Source organism: Trachymyrmex cornetzi, unplaced genomic scaffold (assembly GCF_001594075.2).
Source record: "Trachymyrmex cornetzi isolate Tcor2-1 unplaced genomic scaffold, Tcor1.1 scaffold121, whole genome shotgun sequence".
Lineage (NCBI taxonomy): Eukaryota > Metazoa > Arthropoda > Insecta > Hymenoptera > Formicidae > Trachymyrmex > Trachymyrmex cornetzi.
Genome location: NW_017295773.1, coordinates 1,019,297 through 1,031,724, shown reverse-complemented (window position 1 = coordinate 1,031,724; position 12,428 = coordinate 1,019,297). Strand labels below are relative to the sequence as shown.

The following is a 12,428-nucleotide window of genomic DNA, read 5'->3' as shown; positions in this document are numbered from 1 at the left end:
AATGTGACTACAATGAAGAAAAGGCAAAGAAAAGCAAAGGAATAGGTCCACAGTAATATTAAATTGTTATTGCGGATACTGCGTGCGGATCCTTTTATCTAAGGTTAGATTTTGATGTTTAAAAAAAACAAAGGTGGCGCGCGCGCGCGCGATAGATTGGTGCAGCTATTTTTGAGATATTTTAGGCTGTGTTGCAAAATTCACTGCCAGCGCTGAAAATCTACAGTTTACGTTACATATACTATACATTTTCAGCACTGACAGTGAATTTTGGTACACAGATGTAATCGCGCACTGTCTTTAAAAAAATAGTTTCGAGAAAAATTCGTTAAAGATTTTAAGTGCAGTTTACGCTAAATATTTTTCAATTTATACGAAGTCATCTGTTTCAGATCCATATAGCACATTATATCATTTATATACGAGTATGTATAAAAAGTGTGGTTTTGAAAAGACAATTTTTTCAAAACTTCTGACTAAGCGTAACTCTTTAAGAAAATTAATATTTTTAGGAAGGATGTAATATTCGATACTAATTTTATGTACTTGATATATATACTTCTTTTTTCAGTATGTGGGATATGTAATTCCTCAAGTTCTATTAATCTATTATGTAAGGTTTATTCTTTTTCTTTTTAATTTCTTGCAGTATTCATCTTTCTTTTTTTCTCTCCACGTTGGAGAAAAAAAGAGAAAAGATGAATCGTGCACAAAAAATTCAGCTAAAAAAATAGGTCTTTAGTATTCTGCTTTATCAACACTTTCTACACAATAATAGTAGATAATATAACCTTCACTACGAAATGTTATTATATTCTGTAGTATAACAAGTAAAAGTCACGACTTTAGTAACAATTGATTTTAATTTAAATTAAATAATTTTTATAAAAACAAAGAGAAAATATCGTAGACATGGATCGACAAAATAATAAAATTAGTGGTTTTTTTTGTTAAAATGCGTCCCAAAATTATATTTCCTGAATACTAAAATTATTTTAATTACGATTTTCAGATTTAACAAATGTAATTGAATAAAAAAAGAAGATAAATCCCTTCATGCTGTCCAAATCGCTTAAAATGTATAAATTCTTTTGTGCCATTTAATTTTTTATTTAATTTAGTAAAAATTTATTTGGAAAACAAATGAATTAGACTTATTAACCAGTATTACAGGATGTTATAGATGAAATTTTAAGACTGATAAGAACATATACCTTATCACATGGATGTGCCTTTCCCGTTAGATAATAAATGCGTATCTTCTATCTTTTATTATACCAAATGTACACGCATGCTTGAAATGACGTATAAGAAATGATGAACAATTTCAAATAAGTATATATCACGCATTGACATTTTAACCGACATTTTAACAGGTTATAAATGACTAAGTCTTGCAAAAATGATACATGTGATGTATATTGGAGTTATGTAATGTATTATGTATTGGAGGAAGAACAGCAATATTTCTTTTCATTTGTTAGCACTTAATGAACGATTATGTTTTAAAATATAATAAAACATAATTTAATTATACATACTTATATGATATCACGTCCAAGTTTGCGCAATAGTTTCATTCTCATAAAAGGATAGAAGATATATTCTCTCATTCTGTCAACTCGATCTCCTGATTATAGGCATAAGGCATATCCATGCTTGTAAGATCTATGGATAAGAATTAGACATTAATTTAAAAAATAATTGTGGGGAGAGAGAGAGAGAGAGAGAGAGAGAGAGAGAGAGTGGGGGGGGGGAGAGAGAGAGAGAGAGAGAGAGAGAGAGAGAGAGAGAGAGAGAGAGAGCAACGTGTCCTAGATCTACTGAAATAAATTTAAAAAATGAGAAAATACATTTTGTATATAGAAGACGGAATAGATACAATTTTAATTTCATTTTATTTATTTCCAAGATATTGATTTAGTGAACATTATTTGCTTTTATTATTTACTTTTAATAAATGATATTTAGAAAAAAATTAATAAGTGCAGAAGGTGATGCACAAATAAAAATATAAAGAAATTAGGTCAAAATCAATACATTACAAAGGTTTCGGCAAATTTTTGGGCTATTTTCAGGCACAAAAACAAATACAACGGAGTCACAACTATAAGAAAAAATTAATAGTAATTAAAAAGAGAGTAATTGAAAAAAATGACAATCATTTTATAATCAATTATTGTAACGTACGTTGCTTTATTTGGCCTCTGTCTTTTTCCTTTTAATTTTTTTATTTTCTTTTTGATTATTATTAATTTTTCAAATTATAGTTGTAACTCTGTTTTTGTATTTGTACGTCTGTTTAACCATGATCTGGAGTCATTAGAGACTTGACCGTTTTTTGTCTGTGCAATCATAAAGTGACAACATTTTGCTTTCAAGTTTTTTATTTCTCCTTGGATTTATGGATTAATTTTTACATAATAATTCTGCGATGACTTTATACACTGAAACTGGCCGAAACATTTGTTATGTGTTGACTTTGATTTAATTTCTTTGTACATAGTGTGGCCAAAAAAGTTTAGAACTGAACTAATAAATAAAACAGAAAGCATCGTAAATAAATTTTTATTACCAATTATTTGTATATACAATCCTTGTAAAGTTATACATCCAATCACTTTGACTCCATAGGGGAATGATTCATAAGAATTTGTTCCTTAAGAACAAATAGTGAATGCAGCGTTCTACGCAAATGTAGTGGATCAGCTGTTGAAGCGCATCGCGCGTGTGCGTCCGGATTTGCAAACAAACAAAAATTGGCTCTTGCTGCGATAACGCGCTACCTCACAATGCAGCAGTAACTCGTCAATTTTGGCATAAAAAAAATGTTATCCATACTTGCCGCGGACTTGGCATCGGCAAATTACTTTTTATTTCCAAAGTTGAAACTGAAGTTGAAGGATAGCGATTCGACACTATCAAGACTATTTAGGATAATCTAAAGAGGGAAATGAAGCATTCTCCAGCAACGAATTTCTAGCACGTTTTGGAGCGGCTGATGAAGCGCGCCAAATGATGTATAGCTTTATAAGAATCATATGTAGAATAATTGGTGACTAAAATTTATTTATGATGCTTTATGTTTTATTTATGAGCTCAGTCCTAAAAAATTTTTTGTCATACTGTGTACGTATTTTCATTTGAGCACTACCTTCCGCGCTTAACTGGAATTTGCCTTTTTCAATATTATTTATTATTACATTGAAGGTTCTTGTGTGAGTCCTTAGTTTTTTATTTCTTATTGAATTTATTTATATAGTTCATTATTCCTCCAATCTAGGAGTTTAATAAAAAATCGAGGAATTTTTTTTGCGTAAGTAATTTTTTCGATAATACGTCGCATAAAAATTAATATCTCGAATTTGTAGGAAATAATTTCCGATATCTTTCGATGCATTCGATCGATTCGGTGTATCCTTGCGGCAGCTCGCGGATTTTATCGCAAGTTTCTCATCGCCACAATATATTTGCAAGAACACTTCATTCAAAGATATTACGCATTTTCACACATCGATGCGCTTTTCCGATACCGGTTCGAAGGCGAGTCCCTCGCAGGGCGGAAGACAGTTTAAATCAAGCGTTACTTGTATCACGCACACGCGAGAGTATGGGCGAAAGACTGTATACTATTAACAAGCACACATCAAAGGACCGATGTAATTATCGATGGACTTGTATCGCGCGTATGGAGAGATTAAATGCAATTAAGCTTACCGCCAGTAGCCCATGAACTGTTCTACGTGGGAGCATATTATGCTGTCAATAAATACGGGAACGTATTTATTCTATTGAAAAGGTCAATAAATTTGTTTGAGACTTCTCTGCTGTAAGTTTGTAAGGAGAAAGATATTCGACAAATGAGACAGATATTTAATTTGAGCGAATATATTTTTACTAAACAGCAGTGTTTTTAATGAAACGCGAATAAAAATTTAAAATATGAAAAATTTTATTAAGTTACAATCGTACGAATTTTAATTACATCGTACCAAAAATTCAATTGTACAAAATTTTCAGAATGTTTAAGACATTTAATTTAACTATAATAGTTCCATACTTTTGATTATAATTGCATTTTAAATAACTGTGATGGAAATAATAATGTATGTGTAATATGATTATTTTAATTTCATTTTTTGCTCTGAACTCTAGGATATTTAGAACTGCTTTTTTCCTGCACTAGACTATATTATTATCAAACTTTCTTTTTCGCTTTCGGCAAATAACATATATCTATCTCACTTTAATTTCCAAATGCGTACACTAGTTCAGTCATAGAGAACAGATCTTTATATACCTATCTTCAAATTTTAAGCTATCTTTCAGCACTTTAAGTTTCATTTTAGAATATACGCATTACTGTCGCATAATAATTTGTATATTCTTTCTCTTGGAAAAGCTTTACACTCACTGCTACAAATTTTCATGAAGGAGTCGGTTGAATCCGCCCGAAGCAATGTAATAACATTTTAAGAGAGAGAGAAGCGGCAGATTTTTCAAATGATCAATTATAATTAAGGTATAACTGTGCGCGAAAGCCGCGCGCACAAAGTATCCTGTAAATCGATAAATTCAGTTATGTCTTCGACGGATTACTAGAATTAAATCCACATTTTTATTAGGATGCATGACTGATCTCTTCGTTACACTGCCTTTACATATAAGCTCTAAATATATTTTGTTAGCATGATGCTCGTTAGAGATTTATTGGCGGATTCTTGATCCAGGAACTTAATAGAGAAATGGAATTAAGGATAGACTTTAAAAACCATTTGACAGGTCCTTTCAGAATTTTCGTGATGACGAAAAGCGTATCTGACGTTAGCGGATTGCAAATTTCTGTTTTGCGCATAACAACGTAAAGGGATTAGGATAAATGGCTTTCTTCGCCTTTGTGTATGACGTCCTGCAATTATACGAGCTACAGCTCGCGTCGAATATGCACTTTTACGTGAAAGATCAGATGAAAATTGCGCGTATATAGGAACCTGCAAGTAAATTTGACACGCAACTGCCGCGCTTATGTTAGACAAAATGAACGAAACAATCGCAACAACGTTGGCACACAGTAACTATAATTTGCCTTGCACTTATGTTAGTATGAAATTCCTAACTTAATTTAGATAATTGAACTCGCTGTACGCTTAACAAAATAATCCGGGTTTGCATAAGAGAAAGGGAAAATGATTTTACTTCGTACTATAAAATGCACTAATCCTCAGCCATATAATTTAATGTGCTAACTTTAAAGAATTTATTAGTTTCATTAATTATATCATCTCATTACAGTACTTTGTGCTGCAAATTTGTTTTTATTATCGATTATTCTCTGTACATGCGTTATATATGTATTTAAAAAAACAGCATAAGTAATGCTCTCTGTTTTTCTCTTTGTTTCTTTATTAAATTTATTTTTTTCTTTATTTTTATGTTTTATTATTGTACTATCTTATATTTTAATTGTAGCAACTGTATTGTTCTTTTTATTTTTTGTAATATTATAATTTATATGCTTACAACGTTTAATAAATGACGATTCTGATTTCTCTTTCGTTCTTTCTCAATATATATGTAGATGCGCACATTTTAAAAAAAAATAATAGAAATAATATATTTCAGTTTTATAGAAGAGCGTGACCAACACTACGGAAGTAGTAAAACACGACGGCTCCGTGACCACGTGAAGCGGCTGGACCTCTTGTGAGGGGGGGGTCAAGAACCGCTTGCGTACCCCTTAGAGCATTTCTTCTTGAACGATGATAGACCCAAGCTCATCCGAGGAGGAGAGTGAGGAGGATCAGAGCACACACCATGGCAGCGGTGGCGGTGGTAGTGGCGGCGGCCGTGCCGGGAGCGGTAGCTCTCACGGTTCCCGTCGTCATCCCGGAAGTATTGGAAACGGTCCAGGTTCCGGTAGCGTCGGTTCCCTCGCATCTAGCCTTACCGCCTCGCCTGGTGGTCCAAACCACGTGGGCGCTCCGAGCACCACGAGTACCCATGGATCCGGAAGTCGTGCCACTACGGGACCACAGGAAACCGCTGGGGCCGGTCTGGACGTGCCCAATCTCACCAGCGCCAGAAACTCTCTGTCGCCATCGATGAGTGCGGCTCAAGATGCCTCGAATTATGCTCAACGGCCCACTAGTCCGTCTCCTTCGGTGGCCAGCGAGAAGACAGAAGCGGAATTGCAAGTATGCAAGGACAATGAATGTTTTTCTCTCTCCTCCCAATATTTTTTTTCTTGCCGCATTTTTTTAAACCTTATCTACAATAGTTGCATAGGTTGTGTTGCATGTCGTGAATAGTAATAATGTAGGAAAATTTGTCACATGTTGCAAGAATGTCGCTAGATGAATATCTATAACAGTCGCAATAAAAGATTTATTTCATTAAAATATATTTAAGAATCTTAAATTAATATGTATAATTAACATAATCTTAATATCAACAAATTTTCAATGCATTTTAATCGGATTCGCTGTCTGTATCATTATCACGCTTAATAATAAATTATTATTAATACTCTTGAGGTTTCCACGGACGCTTCCTATACAGAAATTATGCGTTTTGCGGGTTATTTCCGTGTCTAAATTCATTTTTAGAATGCCAGCGAGGTCCAAAGCGCCTAGAAGCGTTCGAATTTCTAAGCAGGGGGATGTGTAATTCTCCAGACTTCGCTTCGCGTGGAAAGTCGTGCCTAAATAAAGAGAAAGGTGGGGTGGACCTCGCTATACTAGAAATAAATGATTAAAAAAAATAGATAGATTACGTATTTCTCGATCTTCCCCGATTGATTATCGTTATCTGAGAATAAAGATTGTTATATCAACAATTGTAACTGAAAAATTCTGTCGAAATTCGGAAAGGGCCTTATTATGCATAATTACCATTTCAGCTGCCATACATTGCCTATTTCTTCAGAATTTTGTGTTTTTAACAAATGTTTAATTTTATTTCACATTTAGATTTAAAGCGACATTCTTTGAAAGACTTGTAAGGACGTTCTCTCGCAGTGTATATATACTTTTTTTATTTTAAATATTTTAAATTACTTTTTATCATTTCTTGTCGTAACGAAAAAAAGCTCTTTGTTGAGCTTGAAGCCAACTCAAATAAGAGAGAGAGAGTATTCAAATATATTCTTTGTTTAATCACATTTTTTTTCCAACGATCACGCAATTTTGATATAAAACGCGATATTGAAAATTTTAAACTTTTTTGATCTTTTTGTTAAGATTTTCCAGATCAAAATGTAATACAATAAAATTAAATAAAGCTTTATTACAAATTATAATTGTTGTTTGCCCATGTTTCACAAAAGAACCGATGCGAGATTTTAGCGTCTAAAAATATAATCTAACTTTAGTATTGGCAAATCAATGCAGTAAAGCTTTAGAAATAAGAATTAATATTAAATGATAATTCATGATTAATATTAACATTGCAAAATTGATTTATTTCCCTTCAGGTTGATTTTTTCACACTGTGCGACGAGATACTATTATCTCGGGTGACCAAGCTTATGCGACACGCCTGCCACAATCGCAGAAAATTGAAGTTGGCTTAACTCTCTACGACAAGAGCTCTTGCAACTGCAACAATTGTACGACTAGAAACTTCTACAACATTCTTAGAGTGCGTCCAGACTATCGAGCCGCGAGCCGAGCCTGCGTTCACATTCTCAAAGATCTTACATCCATATTATCGAAATGAATATAAATTCACATCAAATCTTTGAATGTGGACGCTAGCTCGGTGTTCGGCTCGATAATTTAGACTCACCGTTATACGACATGCGACACAACTTGATTATTGTAGATGAGGATTTAGATGTTTGAAAAGCATAGTGAAACTTGTGTGATATAAAATAAATAATGTGATCAAAAAAATATATAATGTGTCGGAAAACTTCTCTCCGTAGAAAATCTAATTAAATCTAATATTAGAAATAGTAAAATTCTTACTGCGAATAGTTGAAACAATTGTGAGAAACTTTTATTTAATTCAATTTCTTTCACGAAAATAAATCGGACGATAATTTTTCTAACAATACGCGCTATTTCGCTCCGGCGATACGATTTTTTTGTTTTCTTCAGGATAAGCAAGAGAGGGAAGAAGAACAAAGAAAAACTCGGATCCAGCTTTATGTCTTCATATCTAGATGTATCGCTTATCCATTCAACGCCAAACAACCGATGGACATGACGCGAAGACCGATGAAAGTTACGAAGCAACAACTGGAAACTATATGTTCTCGTTTTCAGGTAAATATACAATAAAATATTTTGTATCTGTATTAAGGGGATCTTAAAGACGATTAGACATAATAAGTAGGACATAGTAAGTAGACTTAGTAAGTAGGACTTACACATAAACGATTTACGTGTCATCGACACATTACTACATATTACTACATCAGTATGTCACACACATATAAATTTTCGTATAACAATAACGTTTAAATCCAATTTTAAGAACTCTGCTTAGTTAAAATTTGCTATAGAGAACTGTAGAAAAAAGTTTTATAGTTTTTAATGAGCGTTTTGAATCGGTAAATCTCCATTCATAATGGTTTTCTATGTAAAGTAATGTATAGTTTCCAATAAGGATTTCACTTGCCTATTAACACCTAGATACCAAAATGCAAATATGATGTAAATATAAGAAATACAGAATCAAATACTTTTTTCCTCATATTTATATCATATATTCATTATGTTTGAGATACATCGAACATTTATATGCACGTACATATTTCCGAAAATGCACGGGGTTTCGGCAGGATTCGAATCTAAGACCTATGGGATAGTAACTTTACACGCTAACTCTGAGCTATAATCGCACGTATGTGTAGACAATTTAGAATTCGACTGTTAGCTAAATAACTTATTCGATTTCTGTCACACCGACTTTAATGCAACGCTATGTATTTTAGTCGGTATTAATTTGAATCGTTACCTCACCTCCGATTTTAATGAAATTAGACTCATTCACCGTGTTTTCATTCAAAACGAAAGACTGTTTTGTTCTTGCTATGTGCGAAAAGTTAACTTTGTAAATAAGAACAATTTGGATTTGAAAAAAACAAAACGACGAGATCGCTTTAACATTTGTGAAAATGGACGAAGACTATGCCTGTCTCTCCTGATAGTCTGTAAATTGTAAAAAGTGATAAAAAGCATGTAAGTAAAAATAGGCTACGCATACGCATTGAATAAAGACACTTCACATTTTTTTCGCTTCTGACATCACGATTCAGGAGCCTCTTAAACGGAGCCGTTACATGTATTTATAATTTTATGAAATAGGAGAAACCTTTTGTGGTGAATAGCCGTTTCTCGAAGCCTTATACAGAGTCTTATAGTTTAACCTTCACCTTTGTCGCTCTTAGATATATCGAAGCTGTACGATCGCATTAAATTATTGCCACTACAAATATAGACTGTCCCTGCTGTACCAACGCAATCGTATTTCACGTCTTATAAAGCTGTGTGAGATTTACATTCATAACTATCTGCTCTTTTTCGTTATAAAATCATTTTGGATATTTTTCTGAATAAAATACCTCTCCGATTGAGCTGAAACTTTATAGATAATATTGTTATGATTTATATAGTGATTATTTATGAAGATCGTCGGTCCAAAAATTTTTTGTAGTTTGAATAATAGAAAATAAAAAGAGAAAAATTATGAAAATAATTTTATGTATGCATATTAATATCTTGCGTTGGGGCCTTTGCTAATCTTTTCAGTATCTATGATTTTAATATATGATAAATTCAATTGCCGTGAACTCAAACGCGATCCTGAACAATATTATTACATTATCATTATATTACAATGTATGATTAAAATATTAAATTATTTTACTAGAAAGAGCATTTGTATTTACAGACATTTAGCGTTAAATCTTTCGCCTTACTAAATTAATGTTCAATCTATACTAATATTATGTATTTTGAAAATATTGGCAATGGCAAAGTATATATTATATTTAACATTTAAATCTTTCTTACTAAATTAATGAGTCTGTCATATACTATAATGACAGATTCTGAAAAGATCAGCAAAGGCTACATCTCAAGATACCAATATGCACATATAAAATTATTTTCGGTCATAATTTTTCTCTTTTATTTTTCATCATTTAAATTATAAAAAATCCAAAGATAAGATTTTCATAAATAATCAATATATGTTGTAACAATACCACCTGTAAAGTTTCAGCTCGCAAAGGTGTCTCATTCGGAAGTACAACCGTTATTTTCTTATTTCTTATTTAAAATTTACAATATTATAATTAATATACAGAAATATGACAAGTCTAATATTAGAAAAAAATGTTCGATATGTAGTTTTATTCAGCAAATTGCCTTAGATATCAATAAAAAGGAAAAGTAAGACATAAAATTTAAAACTAATATTTATGTTACAATTTATGCTACGTGAAAAAAAGAATTTATAACGTATTCGTTATAACGTACTCGATTTGCAGAGTTTTTTGAAGGGTGAAACGCAGATCATGGCCGACGAGGCATTCCATAATGCCATACAAAATTACTACGACGTGTTCCTCAAGTCAGACCGAGTGGTACAAATGGTGCAGAGCGGTGGATGCTCCCAGAGCGACTTCCGCGAGGTATTCAAGAAGAACATTGAGAAGCGTGTTCGGAGCCTCCCGGAAATCGACGGACTGAGCAAAGAGACTGTGCTTACGTCTTGGTTGGCCAAATTTGATTGTATTTTGAAAGGTACTGGTGACGAAGATACCAAACGGCCTTCCAGGATGCAACAGCAGTCTTTGAACTCGGAGCTGATACTGTCGAAGGAGCAGCTGTACGACATGTTTCAACAGATACTCGGCATCAAGAAGTTCGAGCACCAGCTTCTGTTCAACGCCCTCCTGTTGGACTCAGCCGATGAACAGGCTGCCGCCATCAGGAGGGAGCTGGACGGTCGCGTACAAAAAGTCAACGAGATGGAGAAGGTACCGTGACAATCGCTTTTTCTTTTTCTCATTTTTAAGCTTTTATTCTACTTTACTGCTGTTTTATTTTGGTCATGGAGATGTTCTTTCAATCCGCTGATATTCCTTCGATTGCTTCTATTTGTTCCTGAATAGAACACCGACATTCCTTCTTTATCCCTAGAATCGCAAGCTCTTGCCTAGATTTCTTCTGAAAGAGATGGAGTCGCTCTACATCGAGGAGCAGAAGGTGTCTATCAACCTGCTAATGACTAATTTGGAGTCGTTACCAGTCTCCAAAGGTTCGATAGACAGCAAATACGGGCTGCAGAAGCTGAAGCGCTACAACCATCGTGGTGAGCGCTCCCGCTGCCGCGGCCAGGGTTCCCTCGCTAAACTGGAGGGCGACTCCGCCGATTCCGATCCCCAGCTGACGAAAATGGACGTCGGTCTGACCTTCCAGCTGGAAGTAGTCGTAATGGAGGTCAAGGGCCTCAAAAGCCTAGCACCTGATAGAATAGTTTATTGCACTATGGAAGTGGAGGGCGGCGAGAAGCTGCAGACCGATCAGGCTGAGGCCTCCAAACCTATGTGAGTAAAGAAAGAATCGACGATCGGGGATCCCGATCGCGATATATCCATGGGAGGTCAGGACCGACCGCATCATTCTCGTCCATGGGTCCTATTTATAGGTGGGACACTCAGGGTGACTTTACAACAATGCACCCGCTGCCAGTGGTCAAAGTCAGATTGTACACCGAAAATCCAGCGATGCTTGCGCTCGACGATAAGGAGCTAGGCAAGGTGATCCTACGGCCTACCCCACTGTCATGCAAAGTGCCCGAGTGGCACCGCATGAACGTACCCAAGAACTGCGCCGATCAGGATCTACGTATGAAGATCGCCTGCCGTATGGACAAGCCGCTTAACATGAAGCATTGCGGCTATCTCTACGCGATGGGCAAGTCCGTATGGAAAAAGTGGAAGAAGCGGTACTTTGTGTTGGTCCAGGTCTCGCAGTACACATTTGCGATGTGCTCGTACAAAGAAAAGAAAAGCGAGCCGTCGGAAATGATGCAGCTCGATGGCTATACAGTGGACTATATCGAGGCCGTTTCCGCTAATCTCATGGTCGGCATGGATTTGGAGGGAGGAAGGTAAATTTTTCTGCCTTGAAAAAAGGTTGAGAAATAAGGTAAACGTCCCAGTGACCGCGGACACGTACCTATATCCGGACACTTACACAAAATTTATTATTATTAATCTCAAATACTTTTTTTATTACTGTATTATAATTTAATTGCATTTAAAGATTACAATTAAATTATAATATTATGTTTTAAAAAGCGCGTATTTGAGACTAATACATATTAATTTAAATACATAAAGTGTTGTGTAAATGTCCGGACATAGGTACATGTCCAGTCACTTTCCTCTCTCTCTCTCTCTCTCTCTCTCT

General features: G+C 34.6%; 1 protein-coding gene across 4 annotated transcripts in view; it reads left to right on the top strand.

Moving 5' to 3' along the window:
- Cadps (calcium-dependent secretion activator 1) overlaps nt 1-12,428 on the top strand; it is a 31,818-nt gene that overhangs the window by 9,432 nt on the left and 9,958 nt on the right. For 2 of the 4 annotated variants that reach the window (XM_018517678.1, XM_018517686.1), the window contains exons 2-6: nt 5,623-6,194; nt 8,100-8,267; nt 10,499-10,990; nt 11,154-11,560; nt 11,662-12,126. In XM_018517678.1, the coding sequence (XP_018373180.1) occupies nt 5,760-6,194; nt 8,100-8,267; nt 10,499-10,990; nt 11,154-11,560; nt 11,662-12,126 (1,967 nt within the window). In that variant the 5' untranslated portion in view covers nt 5,623-5,759. Of the gene's footprint in view, nt 1-5,622; nt 6,195-8,099; nt 8,268-10,498; nt 10,991-11,153; nt 11,561-11,661; nt 12,127-12,428 lie in introns of those variants that run through there. The other 2 variants (XM_018517695.1, XM_018517705.1) reach the window with 1 other exon arrangement.